The sequence below is a fragment of the Echeneis naucrates genome, chromosome 24 (genome assembly GCF_900963305.1).
Source record: "Echeneis naucrates chromosome 24, fEcheNa1.1, whole genome shotgun sequence".
Classification (NCBI taxonomy): domain Eukaryota; kingdom Metazoa; phylum Chordata; class Actinopteri; order Carangiformes; family Echeneidae; genus Echeneis; species Echeneis naucrates.
Window position 1 is genome coordinate 5710698 of NC_042534.1, and position 26029 is coordinate 5736726.

The following is a 26029-nucleotide window of genomic DNA, read 5'->3' on the forward strand; positions in this document are numbered from 1 at the left end:
GGCGAGAGAAGGTGTTTGTGTGAAAGTCAGAGAGAGAGAGAGAGAGAGAGAGAGAGAGAGAGAGAGAGAGAGAGAGATCAAATGAGGGGAAAAACAGATTTAGCTGCAGAACCTGTGACAACAACAAATCATCATGCTTACTTGAAGTTAATTTTTAAAAAGGCCTCTTTCAGCCACATAAAAGGAAAAATCCACCCTAAAGCAGGATTTGCATTGCAAGTCACATGAACTGATGTTCAAGATGTGTCACTATGTAGACTCATCTTGTGAGCTACCATTTTTAATAGCATTACAATTTGTTGTTTCTCAATTTTAAGTCACTGTATCACTAGTGTATTTGAACAGCTATCTTTGTTGACCCATCAGTTAATTATCATTAAAAATGATAACAAGATTATTGTATTTTCATTCCATCTTCTGTCTTCAGGGAAAAAAACATCTAACTATTCCTCATCAAAAGATCTGTGCTCATCTGCCCTCACTGACAAGCTGTTGATTTGTATAATTGGATTAATTAGAACTAACTAAAGATAACTAAGTGTTAACATTTTCTATGTAGTCATCCTTGGTGTTCTGTGGGCCCTTGGGGGTGCCCCATTGTTCACTGCTCATAGCTGCTCCAGGATTAGTGTGCATCTCTGCTGCTAAGGTTAAAGAGGAATTTGCACTTGTTAACAAACTTCGCTCTGCACAATACCTGAAGAAATAAGTTGAAATTTTAACCATGCTCGATCGCTCCTTAAAATAACTGGAATTATTCTATTCATGAAATGCCTTCAAAATTTGGAGTTAGAAATAAAAACAGTGACATAAGCAAAAACAAACCAGTGCCAATAAGACATGTCTCTGAAACACAATTCAAGATATAGCTACTCCACAGCGGATCAATGCCACTCTTTGTAATGCAGGAGGGAGGTGTGATGAACCACTCGGCTCTGAGCACTTATCGCAATGTGTAATCCCATTAGACAAGTCCTTTCATCATCATCTCAGGAGAGCTCTTAAAGGAGCTGAAAGGGGAGCTGTGCTGCTCTGGTCACAGTGTCATTCAATAAAGTTAGAGACTGTTGAAGAATGGGAATGAAAATATAAATGTTGATAAATGATATCTGACTGCAGATCCACAGCAAAATTTTGGTATCTAATACTGAAAGTTAAGATGTTTGGTTGTCCAGATTTCTAGTTTTCTGTATCATCAAGACACCTTTTTGAAAATCTGCTGCGTACTGTGATTAAGGTAATGACTGAAATTTTAGTAATTGTTGAACTGTGAAGCCTCTCAATGGAAAACTAATGGAACGATGTTGGATATATCCTTTACCAAAGTTTCTACTTAGTAAATTCGATTGACCAAAAAAAAAAAAAAGATGTTGGCTAAAACTAAATTCCATAAACCTAGTACAACCCACTGAGTATCATGAAAATCAGTATTTCATCCCCATAAATGTACATTTAAATTGTCGCCGTTTGGCAGAGAGCTTTCACTGAAACATTGTGAGATTTACTTGGATCGGCTGGCTCCTCTGCAGCACTGACAGACTGCTGATTCCCACATTTTTATGCAGCTCTGCTCGGGGTGACCTCTACAGTTCAGAACCCCTCAGGACCAAACGCATTCAGCAACAGAGGGACGAGACATTGCTGCAACTGCAATGAGCAGAGAGCAGAGACAAAGCACATGGGTCAATAGGAGATCTTCCTATAGGAGCCAGTCCTCTCTCCACTGAAATCTGTTTGCTTATCTAATCATTGCACAGGCAGAGAGCTGGGACCAAGACCGCCGGTGCAGTAATCTCTTATGTACCTAGTCAGCAGTTTTCCAAAATCTCATTATAAAGTTTGCTGTCAACCTGCATGTCAATATCAACATAATGCCAAGGAGAAAAATAGTATGCCTGCAACACTACTTTATGCAGGCTACAGTAAAATTATACCTCTAAATGGGCTATTTAATCTTGTGCTGACTCAGAGTCTCCCTTAAACAGAGGGGACAAATCATTAAAGGTCAATAAATTATACTTGCATCTGCAGCTCCCTGTATAGCCCAATGTTATGAGACATCAGAAAAGATGTCTCCTCTTTTGAGGTTGCATTTTCACAAGTCTTGCAAACCCTAATTGTGCAAATTGAGTGCCTTCCCTCATAGCAAACAATAAACTAAATGAAGTGCACATGATAATGTGATTGTGATGTCAAAACTGTCTGTTTTATGCTGGATTATAATGTAGTCAGAATATAATGTATGAGGCAACTGCATGTTTAATGGACGGGCAGGGATTGGACCTGCACATGATGAGGTGTCATGTGAAGTTCTACAGGACTATTACTCCCTCTACTGGTAAAGGAGAGATACAACATAATGAAGACTGTTGCTCCCTGATGCTTGATATTTTCTTCTAACACACCCTCCCTACATCCAACATCCAAACATTTCTAATAAGAGAGAAAACATACCTTATTTATCTCCACGCCCCCTCCCTCGTTAACATCTTAGTATATACAAAACTGTCAAAGTGTGAAAATTTGAAACTGATCCCTGTTTTATGTTAAGATTGAGCAACAATAAAGTATATACTTTATCACTGCTTGTATTCTTGTTTTTGCCATTTCATCCACACAGCTAATGTCTTTGTTAAAGTAACGACATCTCTTCGACAAAGCCATGAACTTAAAGTATACAGCACAAAGACTTTCTCATTTTCCTATAAACAGAACTGTTGTTACCCACCACTTACACTAAAGGAGGACACAATGGCATTGCATGCTATTTTGTGATGTTAAGGGTGTTTGCTTGTTATTTTGGACGGGTTTTACAGAAGGGCCAACAATTAAAGGAAGTTCAACCTTTGGTCTGGTTTTTCTATTTCTCTTTAACAGTGAATGAGAGTAGTCAGCATCTTAATATAATACAGCCAAAAGATTTATCTGAAAATCTAATATTTTTGTCATAGGTTGACTCATTGAGGTCCCGATTAGGGTGAAGGGCGGTTTATAATAAAGTTTCTAAATGAAATGCAAAGCAAATAGTGCCAATCAGCTGGTCTACATTAAGATAAAAGCCAGTGAGACTCCTCGCATCTTTCTTTCTAACCATACTGATGACATGGCAGATTTGACTTTGAGTGTATTAAAACAATGCTGAGTGCTGGATCAAAAAAGAGCAACATAAGAGTTTAATTTTCATTCATTCTATCCTGATTTGTCATGGAGAGGGGAAAAGTTTGCCTTTCTATGCTGTGTTTCTTATCAAACTACAATGTTTTTAATGGATCTCTCCAACTAAGAAAGGACAAAATGTCCAATGAATGCACTGCTGACCTGGCAGACACTGTGGAAAGACTGAGCTTACTAACAAATATGCTGCAAATCAAGACAGGCAGTATCCACATACTCAAAAATTCTCCAGAGTTGCATATTTTTTTACATCATTACAACTGAGTATTAAAAGCACTTAAAGTGTTCCCACCATAATTTCTAGCTGTGGTTTTGCTTTCAACACCCAGTTCAAAGCCAAGACTGTGAGTGCTGGGGCAGCTATCGACAACACTGTCGTCGTGGTCTTTGTAGAGGAAGGAAAAATACGGCAGATTGAAATATTTATCATCTATGAGAGGAAACAAAAATATCAGTAAGTGTGGTAGACTTTCCTGTGGTGAAAGCTGAAGATCTGAGCCTTACAGAGCAGGGGTGTGACTTTTTTACATTAATCAACCTGAAGGAAATGATGGGAGAGGAAATTATTATAGAAACAACCCAGTCCCCCCACCTCCAGGATCTCTGTCCTGGATAGATAAGCCACTCCTGTTGCTAATTTCAAGCAGAAAAGCAGGAAACGTGACAGTGGAGTTTTCCGCTTCCATAAACAAGACGACTGCCAGAGTTAGTCGTCAGTCCTGTGTGCCTCTGGGCTGAGTCTCCCCTCTGAGGGAGGAAGATATACTGTCAGAGAAAGTGAGCGAGGGACGAAAGAGGGAGAAAGTGAGGGAACAGGAAAGAGGGGAGACTGAAAGACAGGAAAACCCATCAGAAGAAAGGAAAGACGAGTGAGACCTGACAGAGGAAGAGGAGACAGGAGAAGAAGAGTAAAATAAAGACTTAGTGGAGACACTCTTCTTCTCTAACAGCACAGATAAAGACATGGCCGAGAACAACACAAATCTCTTTTTGGAAATACTTCAGTCTTTTGATGCTGGTGAGTTGGGTTTTTTATTTTTTTTTGTTTGTTTGTTTTGTTTTTTTCCCCATTTCCCCTTTCATTTAGCTGGCCTTGGCTTCTTCATGTGGTTTCTCTGATTAGCAATGTTGTTCCCACAGGAATTTACGTTTTAATCGACCCTGGAATAGATTTAGTATGTGAGCCTGGTTCTTTTCTGAATTAAACAAATTTGAATATGCAAAGAAAACTGTTACAGCTTGTAAAAACGTTCTAAATCTCCCCCTATAAATCCAAAAGCACTGTTATATTTTTGTAGTGGGTTTTTTTTTCGTCCAGTTTTCCCAAATGTAATTTCCAGATGACTTTTGACCAGTGTCTCCTTACCCTTTCCATAAGTCTTAGCAAGAATGCTTTGGAAATATGGGCTTGTGGCAAAGTTCAGTCATTTTAACTTTTAACTATAATGAAAGGAAATTGATTTGTTTTCCCTGGCAGAGGTCCAGCTGGACTGGTCTTGGGCGCTGTATTCTCTCTCCTCTCTCAAGCGTGCTTATGTTGGCAAAACTGCTTCCAAGGCAAGAAGCAATGAGCTAAAGTCAGTGCCTTTTTGTGGGAAAGGAATCAAATTTTTAGTTGTTTGTTTTCTCCAAAGGACTCGCGTTGGTAAACATAAAAGATGAATTCCTGTTATTATTTTGTCAAGCTGCACCATCTTGGACATCCTCCATTTGTTACAAACAGATGGTTTTTGTAATCTCAGTTGTTGGTAAGGCCATAGACTGTAATTAAAATTCCTTCCATTCCAAGGGGATGACAAAAAAGACTATTAAAGATAAAGTGAATTTATATTAATTTCATGGACAAAACAATTTTTAGCTCTTGTCCCCTAGAATGTCCGTGAAGAGCAAAAAGGTTAATAATATGGAAGAGTTAAAAACAAAACATGTAATAACCAGGGCTTTGAATGATGCTTGGAAAGTTTTGATAAAAGTTACAAACTGCTGGCCATAAATGTGTGTGTTTCTCTCTTCACAGCCCCTCTGATCATAGCTTTTTGTGTGTCCGTGGCTGTGGGTCTGGTTTTAGGGGCCCTGGTTTACGTTATTTTGACTTGGATGTCCCGACGCAGAGCAGGCTCTGCCAATATCACTCGGCGCCCACCTCGGCGATCACGCACCTCTCCCCGCCATCGTCCAGGCTTTAACCGCAACAGCAGCTACGACCGTCGCAGCAACAACAGTTTGGTCAGTGCTGCTTTCAGCTTCCACCGACAGACTTCCTCCCCTGATCACATAGATCAATTGGGGCACAAACCCAGCTTCAGGGCCTCTACCTTCCACCCTCTTCTTCAGTGCAGCCAAATTGCAAGGGAGGCAGAGGAGGGAAGTCAGACCACACTGCCTCGTACACCAACTCTGAGCACAATGTCTGGATCAGCACAAACTGCAGCCCAGCCAGGTGGTACCCCATCCAGACCCGAGTCCTTTTGGGGGAACAATGGACTGAGGGGGTTTCTTGCCACACAGACTCCACCTCCAGCTTATGAGAGCATTATTAGAGCCTATCAGGAAACATGTACTTGATAGGAGAGAGCGAAGAATGGTAACACCAACTGATTGAGCCCTGACTTGTTGAAGGGTTTTCAGATGACATTGGACTTAAGCTTTACTGATATACATGACCAAGCGCTCCTGGTGGAGTGAAGAAGGAAGTCAAGGTCAATTTTGTGTCCTGCTTGACACAATAACACAAAACAACAGCCAGCGTGTCGTGGTTAGTTCATATATAAAATGGTGCTGACAAAAGCATACTTGGCTTTCATCAGTCAGTACTGAATTAAGAGAAATACTGTCATTTTACACCTCCAACAATGTGGCAAACACAAAGACTGATGACAAAAGAAAAATACTCTTCTTAAAAAAATGATTAGTCTGTATTTAATGGTGATTGACACTAATGTATGCTTGCACAGAATATTCTTTGTTTAATTTAGACAAAGAAACAATCTACAAATACACACTGCTGGCTGGGCATTGACAAAGCAAGGCAAGACTTCTGCTTTGTTTCTGCAGATCATTTAATAACTATGCAAAAGAAGAAAGGATTGTGTGCGTGTACCCCAAAGCAGACGAGTGTTTGTGTGTTAACTCATAATGAATTAATTGTAGCTGTGTCATTAATGTATCTATGCAAAACCTAGAGGAGACAGCCTAAAACTCATTTGATGTTTTAATTGCTGCCTCACACGTTTTTGTTTTGACTTTTTTTTTTTTTTTTAACAGAGCTGTGGTTTGTGGGTTTGGCATTCAAAGTAATTGAGAGTCTGTGTGTGTGTGTATACACGTGTGTGCATGTGTTTGTGTGTGTGTGTTTACATGTTCAGTATGTGTGAGCATGAGACAGAGAGAAAATAAAAGAGTATTAGGTGCAGAATGTTTTTGTACGTTATGTATGCCTGAATGTGATTTACTGGATTCTACTCATAAGTTAATGTAATAAAAAGCAAGGATCAAACACATGCCAATTAAGTTTTCCATACAAACCGTGTAGGGTGTTTGTAGTATACACAAAGTGGTGCCTTGATTTTGTATATGGCAACACAGAGACAATAATAACCTTGTGCTTCACTCTATTACTGTTTTCTGGTTACAATTAGAAAAACTACTTAAAAAAAGAAGTACCTAAATGAACGCAATTTAGGACAACACCCCCACAAGCTGAAGCTGATTTGTCATTACTGCCAGCATGAATGCCTGCTTCTACATCATAACCTTTATAATAGTCACAACAGTCACACGCATTATGCAGTTACTGCTGGAATTAATATTTATTATTTTAAGTTGCACTGACAGTTTTAATGCTGCTGCTCTTGACCTTTTCAGAGATGTCTGATATTTGTGTTTGTCATGTGCCCATTCAAATGTAAATTTTGCTACATGGGCAGAAATTCTGTCCAAATCTTCTATAAACTCAGGCTCACGTTGACGCCTTGCTGTAGGAAGGCTCTGGGGTTCTTCACACACAGAAAGGCACACACATTATACAGCCACTGCAATTAATAACTTGATTTTAAAAACATTTGGAGTTTTAAACACTGAACATACTCAATCCAGTCTTGGATGTCAATATAAAGCTCCATAACTGCACAATGCAATGGAAGCACCATGGAGTCCATCCCGACCAACATGCCTGGTTTAGTGACTCACACAATATACAATAAATTATGCCCCCGCCACAGACAGTGTCCATATATGTAGACTCAGTAAGTGAGAGCAACAACATGAGAAACTTTCTTTTCTAACCACTCCAGTGATCCTAGTAAAACTATTACATAACTACAAATATATGAGGTTGAAGTTATTTTTTTTTTTTACTATCCTTTAAAGAGGTAAATTACAGTCTAATCTATTACAAACTTCAAATCGACTGATGTTATTGAGTCCAGATGACCAATGACCCCAGTCTCCAGTTGGGGTCATTGGTCGTCTGCAGTAAAAGTTTGGGAGGTGATTAACGCCAATAAGTCCTGAGCCCTTAAGCCTCAGAGGACCAAAAGGTAGAGCCGGTCCCTTCAAAGGACACATCACAGATACTTCTATTTCTGTTATGAACTCAACACAATAATCGTCTTAATGATAATTTTAAAACACAAATTTTTTTTTTTTTTTTGCTCCTTTCGCGTGGGTTGCAATTGATGACGTATTATTTGTGAGACGGGTTTACGCCGTGTTGTTGTGGTGACCAGGCACTGCGGAGGACTAAAACATCAACACTGTCAAACTTTTACACGTCAGTCGACAAACAAGGTAAATATCACAGTTTAATATGACACTTAACCTGCACGAAAGGGTAAACTTGGTCACATCGGCAGCTTAGACTCGGTGAACTCAGGAAGTAACGCGTTAGCTGTAAGCTAATTCTTCACCGGGTTTTATGTTCAATGTTTAATTTAGCTTCGGCTGTGGTGTATATATGGTTTACCAACCCAGCAGGGCTGGGTGTCATTTAAAATGATACTGGAGGATGGGGTTAGACTCACTGTCCGTGTTGGCTGATCTGAGTTAACGGCAGCTAAATAACCTGATACCGGTCTTCAGTGATCTGTCTCTAGGTGGGCAGATGTTCGTGTTTGCTCATTGGTGTCTTGTTGGGTCGGTGCAGTTTTGTACCAAGTAACCCTGGTGTAGACACTTTGTTTTAAATTAGCTTTAGCAAACGTGCAAACATTACACTTGGGGTTTGCCCTGCAGGAGGAGGATGTCTGCTGCAGCTCTACGTCTGCTCCGCCGGAGGCTGAGCACGGCAGGGCGCCCTGGGGTGAAGAGGGTGCTCCAGTGGAAAGATCTTAGTGAGTCAATGGAGCTGAGTTCATCTACATGTCCCCTAAGACTTAACCTGTATTGATCTGTGTAAACTGCTTTCAATCCTGGGTTAACAGAGTTATTTCTGCTGACATCTAGGGAAGGTTGCTAAAGTCACAGGCGCAGTTGTCTTTGGGTAAGTTACAGCTATTACATGTGGATTCAATTTCAACCCCCCTGAGCCTGTTTCTGCCCCTTAAAGTAGGTTTTTCCTTGCCACTGTCACCAAGTGTTTGCTCATCAGGGGGATCTGTTGGTTATAAAGAATTTGGTCTAGACCTGCTCTATATGTAAAGTTCCTTGATGTAACTTTGTTATGATTTGGCGCCATATAAAAAAAAATCTGATTTGATTTAAATCCTTTACTCCCTACTGGCTAAGTCTTTTATGAGTGAAATATCAATGCTGTACCTGAGCTTATCCACTATCTTTCGACAGGGGTTGTCTTTTTATTACATACGAGGTTGTGGCCTTGGACAGGGCTGTGACTGTCGACACCAGTGCAATTTTTCAAGAGAAGTACAAGTCTTACATTTACCTTAGAGGAACACCCTCAGATGAAAAGGAGAATCTTACTGCAGGTAATGAATTTAGCTTGTGGAGACTTCAATACTTTATGAAATATAAAAATACAGGACTGAGCTGATATTTAGTTCCGAATTATTTTTGTCACATCCAGATGCCCAATGATATCTGTGATCATTACATCCTGGTGTCTCTTTCTTTCCGCCCTGTCTAACTTTCCTTCCTGTATATGTGGCTCAGTCTGCTGCCTGATCTCACTTCCACTTGTCAAAGTTCACTTATTTAATGGAACAGTCACAAAGCAACCACCTGTATACTCAGATACAAACAAGCAGACATTAAAAACTAATGGTCTGTTATCTTGGTCATGTAAATATTATTCTGATTTTGTGTAAGGTTGTGGTAGTTACACCCCCCCACTGTGTCTGTGTCCCAGGGCTTACAAACAAAGCAAGGAGGGAACTTCATAAAGCAGCACGGAGGTTGCTGGAAATATCCTCTAGGCTTTTACTGCAATCCCTGGACGGTAAGAAACTTAAAACCAGTTTATGTGGAAATCAAGCTTTGAATCTAAAAAGCAGAAGTTTCTCCTAATAAGAGCACAGAGGTTTATGCCCAGAAAACTAAAATGTCCCTGTTATTTATGTAGTGTGAAGAAGTAGAAAGGAAACACCTGACTTGTGCGTGCACATCCTGTTTTTGAATGTCACATAGTATTTCTTTCAACTGACTGAAATGTACAGGATTTTGAATGTTTTGTTCCTCCTATGTTAACTCTATCAATGATTTACTCCTAAAATAACATATCAAGGAGATTTCTAATGAATTCATTTTTGACCCTTTAAAAATGAACAGCTGCCAATCTGGTGACACAAGGTTTACAACCGCAAGGTTTGTGGCTTCAACAATCTGAAGGTGGTAGTGTAGAACCTGATAGTCATTGTAGGCAGAATTTAAGTGTAATTTCAGAGCGTCCTTGGGATATTTGCAGTGTTCTTTGGCCATTAAATGTTCAGCTAATCACTTTGCTCTATATCTGACTGTTTAGAGCACTTCAGCCATGTTGATGCAGACCCCCACGAGGTGGCATTATGGGTGCTGCTGAAGAGGACACAGTCAGCCAATAAAGCCATCAGACTCCAGGCTGTCCAGGAGCTTGCAGATAATCTACACTGGCATGGTAAAATATGCTAAAAGAGTTGCATACCATGTTAAATGAATGTACAACAAGTGAGGAGGGATTATGCCACACATGTCTATATTACAGACTACCAGTACCAGACAGCAGCCCAAGTTATAGATCAGCGAACAGCAGTAGGCATGGCCCGGACTCCTCAGGTAGACCTGCGATTCTTCCTGCCCCCACCTGTGATGCCTTATCTGGAAGATGTATGTATCTCAGTGATTTAGATTATATATTAATTCATATTTTGCCTAAACTTTACTTAATACATGTACCATATTTAAAATGCAATCTAATCACATATGGTGTTCACAACTGTTTTCAAAGGGTTTGTCAGCAGAGGATGGGCTGAGGCAGCTGTTGGCATCTCTGCCTCTGTCTGAGGTGGACAAATGTGTTCAGTACTTCACATCGCTGGCCCTCAGAGAAAGCACTCAGTCCATGGCAGCACAACGGGTAATTATGGCAAATGTTTAAATACATTAAGTTTGTCTTAAGTCATCAGGAAGCTTTATGAAGTTCAAATCTCTGAATGTTGTCACTAACACCCATGCTGTCCATTGTTGCAGGGTGGTCTTTGGTGTTTTGGTGGCAATGGGCTGCCCTACGCCCAGAGTCTCACCTCTGTCCCCTCAGAGAAGGTGGAGTCCTTCTGTCTACAAGCACTGGTACAGCACTCAAAGGTAACTATGTCTACTGTGTATTTAAATGTAGATTGGTCTCGAGAATTTTTTCAATTCCTTTTAAAACTGACCACAAGCATAAAATAAACACATAACTCATCTGCCCGCCACAATTTCAAACTAATCCACATAAAAATGAATTCAAAATGTAGAGAACTATTTGTATTTAGAGTAATTTGTATATTTAGTTTTGACACTTAGTACACCCGAAACCCAGTATCTTATGTGCAATTAAATTGATTTTTGAGTAGAATCAACTATTGCTTCATTGTCACATCATTTTAATCTGGTCCATATAGGTGAACAGTCATCTCAGTAGGTCAGATAAGCTTGTGTGGAGAATGTGGTGGATACTGACGGTAAAGTGAATGAGTGTTCTGAACTTACAGAAACGTGCATTTCTTGTCTGCAGGTTCAGAGCCACTGTGATCACATTGTTGCCAACGGTGGCCTTCAGCTCCTCCAAAGGGTTTATCAGCTCCGTAGAGACTCCCTGAAGATTCAGAGGAACATCATTCGAATCATAGGAAACCTGGCTCTCAATGAAAGTGTTCACCAGGCTATAGTACAGTCTGGTAAGTCAATAAGTCATCAATAGTTTATAAAGGATTCTGTCTGTGTGTAATTTTGACTAGGAGGATAGAGGATGTTTTTAAATGTTGTCATCAAACTTTATTTCAACCTAGACATGGTTTACAGTATTGATATTTGTTGACACCCGTTTGTATATATGAGTTTCAGGTTTACATTTTTGCTGTAATACTTTGTTCCAATTTCAACAACAGATTATAATCAATCCAATGTGTGTATGTATTCATTTATTTTCATTTCGTCCTTACCTATGTAACACCTTTAGGCTGGGTATTGGTCCTGGCTGAGATGATGCAGTCTCCTCATGTCATGCAGGCGTCTCATGCAGCTCGTGCTCTTGCTAACCTAGATAGGGAGACAGTGAAAGAGAAATACCAGGACGGTATCTACATCCTCCATCCACAAACACGTGGCAAGTAGGAGAACAATTGAATCCTCTTGCAAAATAACTTTTATTATTAGTTTGATCCTGTTTTACATTTCAACTAACATCTTTCATAATGTTTTTATTTCCAGCCAGCAAATCAAAGCAGATGTGCTTTTCATCCATGGGATTCTAGGGGCAGCATTTAAAACATGGAGGCAGAAGGACCGCAACATGTTAGAGGAAGAGAAGGAGGGAGAAAGTAGCGAGGACTACACAGAGTGCTGGCCAAAGGTAAATCCACCAAATTTCACCCAACTCCTCGTGTTTTCCTAGCAGAAATGAAATTAAATCAAATTAATAACATATGATCAACTACGGGTTGTTCTTTCTGGCTGTAGGTGACACGCAGTTCTGTTTGTTTTGCTCAATGAATGCACAAACAGAAATTTCAACTAAACACAAGGAAATGAATCATCTCTCACTGTTGTTCCTCTCTGTTCTTGTGCGCTGTTTTATTGACAGTCGTGGTTGGCTGCCGACTGTCCAAATCTGAGAGTACTATCAGTAGAGTATGACAGTCACCTCAGTGACTGGATGGCCAAGTGTCCTGCTGAGAATCAGAGGTGAAGAATCTGTCTTTTTTTGTCTACTGGTGTGAAACTATAGAATGTTGAGATACATGTATGTTGTTGTAGCTTAATAAGCTAAAACTGTTAGAATGTTGGATACAATGTGCAAAATATTACAGGTTGGTTGTGTAAAGCAAAATGTAATCTTTTCAATAACAGATTAAATTAATTCCTAATTAAATTAAATTAATTAAATTAAAGCGCTGCTGTACGATCTCAAATGTTCCAGTATTCTCCATACACTATTCCAACAAGCTATCAGTGAGCAGTGAACACTGATAGCTTAATTTGTTGCTTGTATCTCTTCAGGAAATCCTTGGCCTACAGAAGTCAAGAGCTGCTTATGAAATTAAAGCTGGCAGGGGTTGGGGAACGACCTTTGATCTTGGTAGCCCACAGTATGGGAGGTACTTTTTGACTGTTCCCCCCCCAAGTATGACAGAGCAAGTTGCTTGGTCTTATTTCACACATGTACCCCCAGGAAATTGCACTTCTGATTTAAAAAGGTCATCTTTCTACCTTTAATCTCTGATTTTTCTGCCAGGATTACTTGTAAAGAAAATGCTACTTGATGCCTCAGAGGACCCAGACATGCAAGGACTGATAAAAAACACCAAGGGCATTGTGTTCTACAGTGTTCCTCACCATGGCACTGCTATGGCTGAGTACTCAGTCAATGTCAGATATCTCCTTTTTCCATCGATAGAAGTTAGAGAACTTTGTAAAGGTAAGTGAACAAAATTAATTCTAACTATTTTTTTTATTTTTATTTCTGTGTTTGGTATATATTGAGAGTTGTCCTTTTGTTTCAAGACTCACCAGCACTGCGTAACCTGAATGAGAACTTCTTGAACATGGCCAAAGAAAAGGAATTCAAGGTCCTCAGCTTTGCAGAGAGGCTTCCCACAAATATTGGTCCCATGATTAAGATACTCGTAGTTCCATCACACTCGGCAAGTACGTAGCACTCATATACATGTATGTCTATTTGTGATATATGTGTTATATTGTTCCTGTAGCTCTTACCTTAAGGCTGCTATGATTTGGTTTCAGATCTTGGCATCGGTGAGCTCATTGAGGTGGATGTAGATCATCTCAACATCTGCAAACCAGAAAAGAAAGACTCATTCTTGTACAAACGGAGCCTCCAGTTCATCCAGGAAGCTCTGCAGAGCTACATCAGCCATTGACTGAAATATATATGTAGACAAAGACTCAAAACAATTACAACCTGCTGTAAACCTGAAATGAGTTCGAAGACTGTCACCTACCCAAGTCAAATGGAAACCTAACTGCCTCTATTTGTTGCAAACTTATATTAATGGGCACTCAATTGGAAATAGTATAATTAGGGTCATTAAATCTATTTTAACCACTATTTTTGAATAATTTTATGTTGTCATTCTCCAAGATTGATCTCAGTCAGATGGATTTAAAGATCTCTTGTATGTTGTTTACAACTAAATTTAGATAATTAATTTTAGATTTTCTGATTTTTTTATCTAAACTATAGCAGTTTAACTTGGCACATGGTGTATAATACGCATGCTGTATCTACCTAAAGATGCACTCAGAAGTTATTGTCACTTGTGCTCGATACATTTTAACCAGAGATTTTAAGATTTTATTTTTATATTTATATTTTAAACCACAGTATGACAGTCATTGCATGCCAAAAGATATTCCTACCTAAGCCTTACCTCAAGTGGACTTGTATTAGTATTAGTTCAAGTTGCTTTATTTATTATTAAGAGACTAATGAAGCATTTGGTCTGGTTTTTGGCTTCCATACTGTCCAAACTGCTGCTAGAAATGCTAACAATGAATAAATGCATACAGATGGAGGCTTTATTTGACTTTTCTCTAAACTGTCTTGCAATGCATCATTTTCACCTCAACGTTTTACACATATTATCATCTTAATGTATTTCTTTGATAATATTAATGGTATCATGTGGAGCTGTATGCACATGCATATATAGTGACAGATTATAGTATACAAATTGAATTAACTCACCGTCACGTTCAAGAAACCGGTTGGACACAACATTTGCAGACATGCACATTGGATTAATCATGTTACTGAAAGTACTAAAACTGCTTTTTTGTCGTTCTGAAGTGATGTTACGTATCTCGGAAGTATTATTTGAAGATTCTGCTGTCTTTCCACGGCAGTTTCCGACTGAAACGCTGACTGAACATAAACATTTACGTATAAACACGCAGGTGCAGAAATCTGAGGATATTTCGGTTTTTTAAGTCACGTGTGCGTGTTGGTGAAGATTGTCCCTCGACCCTCTCCGTACACTGCTCCTCCGTGAACCGATCGGCTAACAGGCCTGTCCGTCTCTCCCTTTTTTTATGAATTCAACTAAATGTGACCAGTGATGCAAATTATTACTGACACGTTGCTGTTCAGTATTTGAAAGTGATAGTTTTGAGCAAAATACGTCCAGGTTACGTATTTAAAGACGTAACGTAAGCGCTAACTAGCTAGTCATGCTAACACAACAACACAGTTCCTTAGATATTAACAAACTGTCCCTTGTTTTCTGAAGCAACATTAGTAAAATAGTCTAATCGAAAAAACGCACACGTCATTTGTTTTCCTTTTTATCCTCCTTTTATCCAGTGGAGATGCACACCGAGCAATGCAGCAAACGCTAATATTAACTGCTTAAAGCTGCTCAAATTCAAGTTTTGTTTATTTGGCTGCAGGTTTGGAGCATTTCAGTTTAGCTTCACTGTTTTTTCTGCACCTGTCAGTATGGTCAACGTACACAAAGGAGTCCTCGTTGAATGGTAAGGATTAAATCCTGTTCGCGCAGAAACGATGAGCCTCTACTGATGCTAAAGTGTTATACAGAATAATATAACCAATATGATCTAATATCATATTAGATCTCAACATATTAGTAATATGATTTCTGCAATATCTCAACATATTAGTAATATGTTGAGTCTGCAATTCCGCAAATTTGTGATTAATGTAATACTTAACGTGTCAATTTTCTTCTTGTTGCCCCGAAACAGTGATCCTGCCATGAAACAGTTCCTCCTCTACCTGGATGAAACAATGGCCTTAGGAAAGAAGTTCATCCTGAAGGACCTGGATGACACACACGTCTTCATCCTTGCAGAGGTGGTTCAAACCCTTCAGGAAAGAGTTGGCGAGTTAATGGACCAGAATTCATTCCCCATCACACAGAAATAACAAAGATTCGTCTATTGGTGGACATTGGACTGACTTATTTTACTAATGAACACTGCAGTGTTTTAAATGATGGCTGAAATTGAATATCTTTTTGTTTGTTTGGAGGTTTTTATGTGAAAAGGCTGTATGGTGTCATGGTTGCTTATTTTGTGCCACCCTTAGTATCCTTTATGATGAAAATTAAAGCGTTACAAAGGTGAGCAGAGTTTAAGAATTTGATTTGATTTTTGGTTGGTACAAGATTTCATTCGCTTTGTTCTTAGTTGTGATTTTGTTCAGGTGGCACTCCAACAAACTATCAGATGCAGGACTCTTGTTTGTCACTTGATCTAAAACTGTAGAAAAAATTTAAAAAAATAAATCTAATTTGCAGCCATGTGAGAGACTTGGACCATGTAACAGCCGTGCAATGTGCAACAAAAATAACGGAGTTCTATAGGAGAGGCTATTTTTATGCTGACATACTGTTTGAGTTAGGGGCAAATATTCATTTGCTGTAAACTGGCACCTTCCATAATCTTTCAAAACACATTTCAACTAAAAATATATACAATATGTGAAAACTTCTGGAATTCATCAAAGAACACTTTTGCACAAAGGCCGACAAATATTATTTACATTTAACCTCGAAGTTAAGGGTTAGGGTTAGCTTGTTAAGCTGAATCACACTGCAACAACTCTTTGATTGTTGTAGCTAACAGCTAATCACGTGATCTGCTATTGGCCAATTAACGAGCACGACGCAGAGGTACATTAAACTCATTAAAGCATCATGGTGGTTTGTTTCCTCTGTGACATTATGAAGTTAAAGTTCTGGATAACAACATGGGACAGTGGGGTTTCGTTTATGATGGCCCATGTTCAAAATACACGATTTACCGTCGAGAGGTTACAGGAATATTGATCATTTGAGATGGCTCTCCCTGGTGACGGAGCAGGAGTCGTTCTCAAAATAAAGGTTTTGATATGGAAAAGGTTTCATTCCCCTAAGTTGCTGTCAAAAATTTTTTTAAACATCAAAATGTGAGAAAAATCACATCCTGTTAAAACGTAACCTTAGCACAAATTAGAGAATCAGCTTTTTTACTTTAGCGTTAACGCAAATACTGAACAGCGCTTCTCGATGCAAACACACTAAATCCACATTCACCTTTGCCCTAGCTAATTAGCCTAGCTTAGCACGCGCCCTTTTATGCCGGCCAAAATAACGGTAGACCTTGAATTTAAATTGAAGTAAAAAAAAAAATAAATAAAAAATAGCAAACATGTCTAATGAATGATAAAAACACCACCAACAACAACACACACACACACAGTAGGGGAGCTAATTCATAGAAGTGTTAGCCTACCCCCACAACATGGAGGACTGACGGGAACGGTTTGGTTCACCTGAAGGTTCCGCCATTAAATTAAAATAGCCAGCACATTATCTCTGCACCATCACATACTCTATCCAGTGGAAGTAAATGATATTCAGACATGCTCACATTTTGTGCAGTCCTCTTTGAGTCTTTTCTCGTTAGCTTACCTGCCGTTTGTAGCCTGCGGTTAGTCGCAGCAGTTCACTGTGGGGAACACGCACCACTGGTTACTAACAGATTTGGGCAGAATTAGTATTTTTTTTTTGTTTGTTTGTTTGTTTTTTTTTTGCCCAGCAATTCAATATGTTGGATAATTTCGATAATTTTTTTCTCATGCTTAGACAACAAAAGTAGATATTTGCCGTCTGACGACAGTTATAGTTTTGTGGCCCAGTCAGATTTTTTTTTTTCATTATTAGTTACCTTTCTGCCAAAATATTATTTGTAAGATATAATATAAAGTAAAATAAAATTTGAGTCCAATTGGTCCATTAAGACTAGACCTTTATTCTGAAAATGTGTGAGCGGAAGTCCTCCTGCTCAGTTTCCCGGTGTTGTTTATCGTCGACGCAGTGATCATGGATGAGTACCAAATAGAAGAGGAGGTGGGTTGGATCCGTTAACTTATCTTTTATTCTCCACCAACAGCTAAGTATTTTCCTAAAATCGTAACTCGGGTAAATGGGTCGACAGAAAGCAGACGGTTAGCATCCACGTCGGATTGAATTGCACTGCTAGCTTAAACTGCTGTTTCCATTTTTCAGACTGCGTTCGTCGTTGAAGAAGTGAGCAAAATAATCAAAGAGGTAATGATCATGGCTTTTTAATTTACCCGCAAAGTTTGTGTTTTTGACGGCTGCTGACTTTGTCGTTGCTAAGGACAACTCAAACGGTTGCTGAGCAACAACCAACACGCCGTGTTTTTTTTTTTTTTTGTTTTTTTTTTTTCTTTCTGCTTCTAAAATGACGTCACGCTGTTTATTCAAATTAAGTAACCAAATTAAATAGCAAAGCAAACACCATTTAAAAATGTATTAAATGGCCTACAGTTGCCATTAGATGACGGCTTGTTCTTAATTGAACACAACTGAAACTGTCCGTGCAGTCGGTGGAGGCGGCCATCGGGGGAAGTGCCTACCAGCAGAGCAGGGTGAACCAGTGGACCGCCGGCATAGTGGAGCAGACCCTCGGCCAGCTGAGCAAGCTGGGAAAGCCTTTCAAATATATCGGTGTGTGTGCTGCTGCCTCGGCAATGACACGCTGACGGTTCTTGTGCTCTGAAGCTGGTGTTAAAAGACTTTTTTTTTTTTTTTTTTGTGCTTTCCTATAGTCACCTGCATCATCATGCAGAAAAATGGAGCAGGTCTGCAGACAGCCAGCGCCTGCTTCTGGGACAACACTACTGATGGTAAAAACAAAAAACATCACACACACAGAATTTAGAATTGGAATAAAGCGTCACAAACCAGGATCATTGTCTGTTCTCCATTAGTGAACCAAACCATGTTGCTCTTCAGTGCTTTTTCAGTCATTACTCAGATGACAGCTGCAGGGCCACACTGGTTCCAATGAACCAAGTGAACGAATGATGCGTTCCTTTTACCGAACTTCCCCTCACTATTGTCTGTGTGTGTAAATGTAGTTGTCAATTCATTCGTTTTCTGTTTCACCCAACAGACAGCTGTGCGGTGAGATGGGAGAACAAGTCCATGTACTGCATCGTGAGTGTTTTTGGGCTCGGAATCTGAACGTTCTCCAATGTATGTCATGTTTAAAGTGAACATGATTTTGTATTTTTGATAACCTATGGCCATGTTTGGCCTTTGTTGAGTGTATTTATCTGTTGTATATTTTGTGTTTAAAAACAACTGATGGAGCCAATACCATGCTTCATATATTTTGCTTTATTTACAAGTGACATGACAGTGCTACACGTACAATTTTTATCTCACAAAGCAACACAAAAAAATGCAAGAGCATTTGACCAGCAATCTACATAAGTCACATTCACACCGAAACAATCAATCATACATCTCAAGTCAAAAACATTTACAACTTTGAGACCACAGCCCATTTAGAAAACACGAATGTAAAGACAAGGCACCATCTTGATTGGGAAAAAAAAATGATATTGTTTGTAAAGAACAGAGATGTGTCTGTTTCAGTTGATTCTGTCCATAAGCTCCAGTTTCATAAAAAAAAGGAAAGGGCAGAAAGTCAATGGAGCAAAATTACAGAGAAAAAACATTGAATTGAAATTGTATGCTCTGCAAAAGGCAAAATGTATTTGGCCGATAATAACTACAGTACATGCTGGGACATTAAATGTTACAAATAATAGATCAAAAGACCATTAACATAACCTTATGTAAAATCCATGCACCCAAGTCATCAGATCATACAACATCAAATGTCACCACTTTTCAGCAAAATAAATAAAAAGTGCAATTACAAAGCTGCTTTCCAAGAAAGTGATGGGTAAGGATTTGTCCACAGAAACACTCTTATGGCACTTAAACTCTCGATTCATAAATCAATCATGTCAGTGCTGGTCAGTCACAGGATCTCTTTAAGGTTCCACTGCAGCTGCTGCAACGCAAACTTTTGTGGTACCAGTACGATGTTACTCACCAGTTCTTATTCTCAGACAGTCTGAGAGCAGAAAGGAATGGTAAAACAATTCAGTAGTATAGAGACATAAAAAAAATGATTTCACACGCGCACAAAAAAAAGATCACAATATTAGCACTTTTCCCATTCATTTGATGAAATGCTGGCTATTAGAGAAAAAAAGTTCACAAACTGGTAAAGGTTCTACTGATTTACATCAGTTTTTCTGCTATTTTCAAAGAGACTGCAAAAACAAAGGAGCAGAAAAGTCTGAGTGGCTCTATGCCCCAACTTTCAGTAAAAGGATAATACATTCAGTAGACATGGAATTCATCTTTTTAAAAATATATTTATGTACACATACAGTATCATACCATAGTATCAATCCAAATACCATTACACATTATACACATGATAGTTTGTGTTAATGTATTCTTAGTTTCCAACAGGGATGCAGAACAGGAGCAGTCAAAGATCCATCAGTCACTGTCACTCTCATCTTGGTACTTAGTGGTTGCTTTTATGGCACGTCCATTTTGTAAAGGCATATCCTCATAGTCACTTTTTTGCCAGGACAAAGAAACATCAGTGGGTTTAGTTACACTCACTCTACTTGCCAAGCCGTAAAGAGTAATAAATCACAACAGGCATTAACTAATTTATATAAAGTGTGCTGATGTTTGATTTCGACTTTTGATTCCTCACAACATATTAAAATTACACAAGTGCCCGATACACTTACCCATATATCACTTCATCGTCTGAGTCATTTAGCATTGAGAAAGCAGGATTGTCCTTTAACTGGGAGTCTGGGAAAAAACAGACAAAAACAGGTGCATTTTTTAGTTCTTTCTCACCTGCAAGAGAGAAGATGAGGAAAGAGTAGAAGCCGTGTTGTAGTACTTACCATAAAGGGCATTTTTGGAGGGGGAATACACAAATGCTAATGTGTACAAGTAAAAGTTGAGTAGCCCATAGAAAGATAAAAATTCAGCTGGTATGTCTGGAGTTAAAGAATACCAACCTTTCAATGAAGACACTTATCTATTATGTCTCTGGTATATTTGGAGTTAAATTGTGGTAAAAAATAAAAAGACAGGTTAAATATGAAGGATATAGTTTTGGTAATGAGTGGACAATTCAACTGCAAAATTGTCCTGAAGGGCCTTGGCACCAAACCTCAGGTAGAGAATGACCATGCTGGAGGACAAAAAGTACAAGAACAACCAGATTGGATTAATCATAACTTTAGAAATCTCAACGCAAAAAAAGTTGTTTGTTTTTTTCTTTTCTATTTACACACCTTATAACAAGCACCACAAGTGTCAGGGCTGTCAAAAACTTCAGCCGGAGATCTGATAATGAAAGCACACTAATGTTAGCAGAAAATGTTTAGTTGAGTTGAGGAAGACAGGTGTGATCTTAGTGTTGTACCTGAGTAAGGCATGTTCTTGAGTTCAGAGCAAGCTCTGACAATCAGGAAAATCAGATAGAGGACGTAGAGGGCAACCACAATCAGGAAGAAGACCTTCATACCCTGGAAAAATGATTTTATGGGTTTATGATTTTCCAGGTAACAACTTCAACCGTCTTGTTCTCTATGCTTTTTCCTTTCTCCAACTTTGACTCAAGATTTGTGATCATTACATTGAATGATCCAACAAATTAGAAGTAGCAGGCTCACCTGAAAGTTTACTATATCCACATTATATAGATAAGTGGGATCCTGAAGTTCATTGACCCTGCAAATTCAAAGAGGGAATCTTTTCAGTACTGATGGGGTTTACACTTTAAATCAGGCTGACTGCAGCCTGTGTGCTAAGACTTACGTTTGCCAAATGCCCAATGTAACTGCTGAGAGCCATAGAAGACCTACGATGATCATCTTTGGCAGGTAGAACGTCAGGCACTTCCTTTCACCCTGTAGAAACACAACACATATGAAATCACATAAATAATATTCATAATCAGATGAAACATGGGGAAAAAAAATCAAGTGGGAAAATAGTACTTTACTTACCTGAACCCTGATGCCATGGTAGACACAGAGCCAGAAAAGAAGCAGAGCACACAGGAACAGAGCCTGAAAGAAGGCATCCAGCGTCCCTGGAAACCAGCTGTTTACCAGGAATGACAACGGGAAGAACGGATCTGAACAGAAAAAGCAACCAAACAAACATGGGACAGGTGTAATATTTGCAGCTTAAACCCAGTTTTCTTGTTCTGTCAATTAAAATTCCACTGTACTGCTGTAGTAGTTCAAAGAACAAAAGGTGACAAAAAACTGTATGATGATTTAATTAAAGACAAAATTGAACTTTCTGAAAACTCACCGTTGTAGAGTAGCAACAAAGGCAAAAGGATAGACATCCACTTTTGCTCTATGCCCCAGTCTCTCATAGAAAATTTCCTCAAGGAATGGGCAAATATACACTAAAACATAAAGAGAAAAGGTCCTACATTCTAGAAAAGCCAGTGTCAGTTTCCTTGTCAACATTTAGTCATTACATTGGCATTTGCAAAATTATTTAGATGGAGACCTAAAGTGTCTGGTTTCAGTGCTCCTACCGTCACTATGAAGGTCAACACCACAAAGATGAAGCGGAACCAGATTTCTACTTGTGAGAAAGTGGAATTGTAGGTTTTCCACTAAGAAGAAGGGACACAAAAACAATGAACACTGAAACACTGAAAATAAAATCCAATGCAACAACAAGGTACTACAGACTTTGATTTATGAAACCAAAGAAAAATCCTGCCAGAGTTTCTCACTTACCACAAACTTGACCTTGATTTCATATGTGATATTTTCAAGGCCGTTGAACTTGACTGTAGCCTGATACTGAGTGTAGTTCAGATAGCCCAGATGGAGCACAATGATCTCGTCACATTTCTGAGAGGAAATAATGAACAATGCATTAATGTCAGTTCAGCCAAGAATCCAGATATACAGACATGTAATGACTTTGCACAGAGAGGACTTATACGTCACAGACTTACACTGCTATACTGGCTAATGCTAACCTGACTAAATGATGAAAAACAACCCAGTATGATTTGAGAGTGAAAGAAGTGGTTGGGTCGGATTGACACTTACAGTCCTGCAGTGTAGTGTTCGTGATTTCTGGTGCACTTTGTTGATGTGTGCCACACTGGCGTCCTGCATCACTCCCTTGAAATCAACATTAATCTCAAAAGGCTGCTGGAAGTCTCCCACTGACACAGACAGCAGTAAGAACGTGTCATTAACCAGCCACATACATTGACAACATATTAAACTATAAAGCTGTAGTCATCTGTAGCTCATCGTGTGGTCTCACCATTGCTGTTTTCAACTTGCATCACACAGGTGAGCCATAACTGCTGGTTGTAAGTAGTGAGCGGAGGCGAAACTAGATTGAAGGGTCCAGTCTGAAAACATGAAAAATGACATCAGCAATACCTTAATTATGATAAACGATGATTATATTAAGTTCCTTTCATTAAAAGCGTAGAAGAAGACAGACATGGCACAATCTATTGCTCCTCAGAAATGGCTTACCTTCATTGAGGCATTTTTTGCAGGTAACTGATCACCACTGTGTTCTTGCTCAGTGATAATCTGAGGACCTAATGATATTAAGAAGACAAACATTTTTCACAACTCGTGTTGAAAAAAATTGATTCTTCAAACTTCTCCTTTCTTTATTTTTCTAACATTAATTAGATATTGAAGTTTGTTTGTTTTTTTTTTAAAGGGATCCTTGAAGTGAACCAGCATGAATGTTTTTACGCCTCCATGTCTGTATATGGCAGAAAAGGTTTGGACTGCAGCAGAGTGAGGCTGAAAATCAGCTCATGTGTGTCAGCCACTCTCTAATGAGAAATGATTTCAGTCAGTGATGTTTTCTTAACTTACCTGCAATGCCAATGAAGACAGTGAGGCCGAAGCAGACCAGGAACACCACAAAGACCAAAACAAAATGTCTCTTGGACAGGGTGTAGAGCCGCATTGGGGCCAGTCTGTCACAGGAAGACACACACGAAATAAACACCAGCAGTACAATAAGTCCAACCAAATATTACAAATAAACTGGGGTGGGAATATTTGCTTTGGTTTAATGTTGTCGGCTTCCAGCCGGATATGTCAACACTGTTAGCTTCCGTGCTACTTCCACTAGCAGTAACAGGGCAGAACGGGGTTTTAACGCCTCTCCTCTCCCCTGACACATGTCCAGTGTATCCGCTGGACAAACCGCACACTCACGGCTCCATTTCAGCCGGTCTGAAGCGTCGGGGGGTGAGAAAAGCCGTGAATGTTTCTCAGGTAGTCCACATCCGTGTTCGCTCGGCGGCTGACGTGTTTTAGCTTGCGACAACTGGAGTGCAACGTCATCGAGTGGGCGGGGCCCAGTCGGCCACGTGGTGCCGGCAAGGAGGAAAGGGAACGTGATAAGGTGGCGGGAGCAGGAGGGAGGAGAGAGGACGCATCCTCCTCCCCTCCGCTTAGGCTGCGAAACTGACTCACGACCATCTGCTGTGTGCAGTCAAGATAACTTTACCACTGAGCCTGCTTTAAAATGCTGAGATCGGTTGTCTGGGGGTAATGTGGAAATTTGATCGATGTTCTTTCAATGCATAACTAAGTCTTGAAGACGTAAATCTATATATATATATATAAACATTAACATACAGTCTACGACAGCACATATAAAACACCTTTAAAGTGCAAAGCATGGCGCCAGCGCTGAAGGACACCAACTGTGTTTGTGATCATTCGTGTGTTTTTGTGCTGGTTGTGTGTCCCTGGTTATTTAAAGTGTACTCTTTGGTCATCCTTAGGGTCGTTTTGTGTTCCTGACCAAACACCTGGGCTGTGTTTTGCTTCGTAATATCTCCATCACTGACGTTAATGCGTCCCAAGGCTGAACGTCTTTTATAAGAGAAGAAGTTTGGCGCATGCGTGGTCCCCGCTGACTTAATTCCCAGTGAGCGATCTCCGACGTGTCATTCAGCACAGGGCCTAATTGTAATAGAGGAATGTGGACCCCTCCATTAGATGTAATGAAGCCCACTTGTTGCCTTTCAGAGGGATTATCAGGCCTCTGCCTTTGTTGTTTTGTTTTGTTTTTTGCTTGTTTATTTTCTCGTGTTTTGAGACTCTTTTGAAAAATGCGGGGAAAATTCTGAATAAACGTTTATATGGATTCACCGTTTTCCAGTTTTCGCTATTTTCTGCTGTTAGTCAATCGTCCTCCAGGTTGATGAATACTGTGAATCAACACAAGTATAAACCAATAAACCTGTACGGTTCCTCGCAGACCTGAGCGAAATTACAACGAAACACAAAGCTGTTACATTTTGGGAATTTATTCATGTAAAGTGTCACGGAGGACCCACCTGTAAAAGCGATCATCTCTGTAGGGAGTCAGATCCTCCTTCAGCTCGGTAACAGCCTCTTGGATCTTCCTGCAGAAATATTTCAGCTCGCTGTACAGAGGGTTTTCCAATCCGGACGTGTAGTCTGTTCCCATGATTAACACACCGAGCCGTCCGGCGGATAAAAATGGCGACGGGAGGGGAAAACAACCGCGGCCTTTAGAGAACAGCCCGCCGATGAGCCGGGATTGTCACGTCGTTAAATTGAAAGTGCAGCCGATGCTGTTTTGTTTGTGTCGGTTCAAAGGCAGAAAAAACAAAAAACAAAAGAAAACTGTAAAATAAAAGGCTGGAGCACACCGGAGCGGGAGTCACGTGATCAGCGTTCAGCACCACGGACAGAGGCAGACAGCGGCGTTAAAGACACAACACCGACGGACCCGACATTAACCACACAACATTTTCTGAGTTAATACAAGACAATAGGACAACACACATGAAACACAAGGAATTTTAATCATGAGGCAGTAAGTCGTTAATCAGTGTTTTATTTAAATTACTGGCCTGAATGAAGCCACATCGTTGGTAAACTTTTTTATACTTATGACTCCTACGTGTTAAACTACAAAGGCGATGACTTTTGAAATGTTTTCTCAGCAAACTATTTTGATCATATCACAGTAGAAAAACAGACGAGAAAAAACAGAGGAGCCACAATAAAACTGTGGCTCAACAGCTGGCATCTCTGAATTCATCAAACATAATGGATACACTCAGGAGACAATGGCCTGCTTATTTTTTTCGGAAACAATGACGTTTTATTCAAAAGATGCGTGACATATACAATTATAAAATAATTTACATGGCATGCCTTACTATCCATTCACTATAAACGTTCAGTCACCAAATCAGACTCAAGATTTTTTTCAAGTGTTTTTGTCATTTAAGTCTACATCTACAAATACAAAGCACATGTCTCTTCTAAAGAAAA

General features: G+C 39.5%; 5 protein-coding genes across 8 annotated transcripts; 4 read left to right on the plus strand and 1 right to left on the minus strand.

Moving 5' to 3' along the window:
• The first annotated feature begins 3896 nt into the window (after positions 1 to 3896).
• myct1a (myc target 1a) lies at positions 3897 to 6708 on the plus strand. Its single transcript, XM_029496749.1, has 2 exons — positions 3897 to 4192; positions 5192 to 6708. Exons 1-2 carry the CDS (start codon positions 4138 to 4140, stop codon positions 5737 to 5739), a joined length of 603 nt encoding a protein of 200 aa, XP_029352609.1. The 5' UTR covers positions 3897 to 4137; the 3' UTR covers positions 5740 to 6708.
• A 1162-nt stretch (positions 6709 to 7870) lies between these two features.
• Positions 7871 to 14363, plus strand: serac1 (serine active site containing 1). Its single transcript, XM_029496498.1, has 17 exons — positions 7871 to 7962; positions 8407 to 8504; positions 8617 to 8653; positions 8956 to 9098; positions 9479 to 9568; positions 10091 to 10222; positions 10310 to 10431; positions 10553 to 10681; positions 10795 to 10908; positions 11321 to 11483; positions 11765 to 11915; positions 12016 to 12157; positions 12389 to 12489; positions 12805 to 12902; positions 13040 to 13222; positions 13309 to 13452; positions 13549 to 14363. The coding sequence occupies exons 2-17, from the start codon at positions 8414 to 8416 to the stop codon at positions 13683 to 13685; spliced, it is 1977 nt and encodes a 658-aa protein (XP_029352358.1). The 5' UTR covers positions 7871 to 7962; positions 8407 to 8413; the 3' UTR covers positions 13686 to 14363.
• Positions 14364 to 14783: 420 nt separating this feature from the next.
• gtf2h5 (general transcription factor IIH, polypeptide 5) lies at positions 14784 to 16085 on the plus strand. Of its 2 annotated transcripts, none has more exons than XM_029496702.1 (3): positions 14784 to 14836; positions 15214 to 15297; positions 15529 to 16085. In XM_029496702.1, exons 2-3 carry the CDS (start codon positions 15263 to 15265, stop codon positions 15707 to 15709), a joined length of 216 nt encoding a protein of 71 aa, XP_029352562.1. In that variant the 5' UTR covers positions 14784 to 14836; positions 15214 to 15262; the 3' UTR covers positions 15710 to 16085. The 2 variants fall into 2 exon arrangements, with proteins under 2 accessions (XP_029352562.1, XP_029352563.1); XM_029496703.1 differs by having other exon boundaries at positions 14791 to 14832.
• Positions 16086 to 17622: 1537 nt separating this feature from the next.
• dynlt1b (dynein light chain Tctex-type 1b) lies at positions 17623 to 18951 on the plus strand. 2 transcript variants are annotated; one of them, XM_029496954.1, is made up of 5 exons: positions 17623 to 17675; positions 17835 to 17876; positions 18176 to 18299; positions 18401 to 18478; positions 18748 to 18951. In XM_029496954.1, exons 1-5 carry the CDS (start codon positions 17649 to 17651, stop codon positions 18816 to 18818), a joined length of 342 nt encoding a protein of 113 aa, XP_029352814.1. In that variant the 5' UTR covers positions 17623 to 17648; the 3' UTR covers positions 18819 to 18951. The 2 variants fall into 2 exon arrangements, with proteins under 2 accessions (XP_029352814.1, XP_029352815.1); XM_029496955.1 differs by lacking the exon at positions 17835 to 17876 and having other exon boundaries at positions 17649 to 17675.
• A 2-nt stretch (positions 18952 to 18953) lies between these two features.
• tmem181 (transmembrane protein 181) lies at positions 18954 to 25225 on the minus strand. 2 transcript variants are annotated; one of them, XM_029496090.1, is made up of 17 exons: positions 25060 to 25225; positions 23579 to 23682; positions 23222 to 23289; positions 23001 to 23091; positions 22778 to 22896; positions 22457 to 22573; positions 22249 to 22329; positions 22014 to 22113; positions 21701 to 21831; positions 21510 to 21601; positions 21365 to 21422; positions 21115 to 21217; positions 20984 to 21035; positions 20798 to 20880; positions 20588 to 20677; positions 20423 to 20489; positions 18954 to 20241 (listed from the first exon to the last, which is right to left on the minus strand). In XM_029496090.1, the coding sequence occupies exons 1-17, from the start codon at positions 25191 to 25193 to the stop codon at positions 20160 to 20162; spliced, it is 1572 nt and encodes a 523-aa protein (XP_029351950.1). In that variant the 5' UTR covers positions 25194 to 25225; the 3' UTR covers positions 18954 to 20159. The 2 variants fall into 2 exon arrangements, with proteins under 2 accessions (XP_029351950.1, XP_029351951.1); XM_029496091.1 differs by lacking the exon at positions 25060 to 25225 and adding an exon at positions 23927 to 24053.
• Between the last annotated feature and the right edge of the window lie 804 nt (positions 25226 to 26029).

Coding starts and splice junctions, on each gene's coding strand:
- myct1a (XM_029496749.1), top strand. CDS start 4,138: ATGGCCGAGAACAACACAAATCTCTTTTTGGAAATACTTCAGTCTTTT. Junction 4,193..5,191: donor ACTTCAGTCTTTTGATGCTG/GTGAGTTGGGTT, acceptor CTCTCTTCACAG/CCCCTCTGATCATAGCTTTT.
- dynlt1b (XM_029496954.1), top strand. CDS start 17,649: ATGGATGAGTACCAAATAGAAGAGGAG. Junction 17,676..17,834: donor AGTACCAAATAGAAGAGGAG/GTGGGTTGGATC, acceptor TCCATTTTTCAG/ACTGCGTTCGTCGTTGAAGA. Junction 18,479..18,747: donor CTGGGACAACACTACTGATG/GTAAAAACAAAA, acceptor TTCACCCAACAG/ACAGCTGTGCGGTGAGATGG.
- gtf2h5 (XM_029496702.1), top strand. CDS start 15,263: ATGGTCAACGTACACAAAGGAGTCCTCGTTGAATG. Junction 15,298..15,528: donor AAAGGAGTCCTCGTTGAATG/GTAAGGATTAAA, acceptor GCCCCGAAACAG/TGATCCTGCCATGAAACAGT.
- serac1 (XM_029496498.1), top strand. CDS start 8,414: ATGTCTGCTGCAGCTCTACGTCTGCTCCGCCGGAGGCTGAGCACGGCA. Junction 8,505..8,616: donor GCTCCAGTGGAAAGATCTTA/GTGAGTCAATGG, acceptor GCTGACATCTAG/GGAAGGTTGCTAAAGTCACA. Junction 11,484..11,764: donor CCAGGCTATAGTACAGTCTG/GTAAGTCAATAA, acceptor TAACACCTTTAG/GCTGGGTATTGGTCCTGGCT.
- tmem181 (XM_029496090.1), bottom strand. CDS start 25,193: ATGGGAACAGACTACACGTCCGGATTGGAAAACCCTCTGTACAGCGAG. Junction 23,290..23,578: donor TGTCTTCATTGGCATTGCAG/GTAAGTTAAGAA, acceptor TAATATCATTAG/GTCCTCAGATTATCACTGAG. Junction 20,678..20,797: donor GTCCACTCATTACCAAAACT/ATATCCTTCATA, acceptor CTCCAGACATAC/CAGCTGAATTTTTATCTTTC.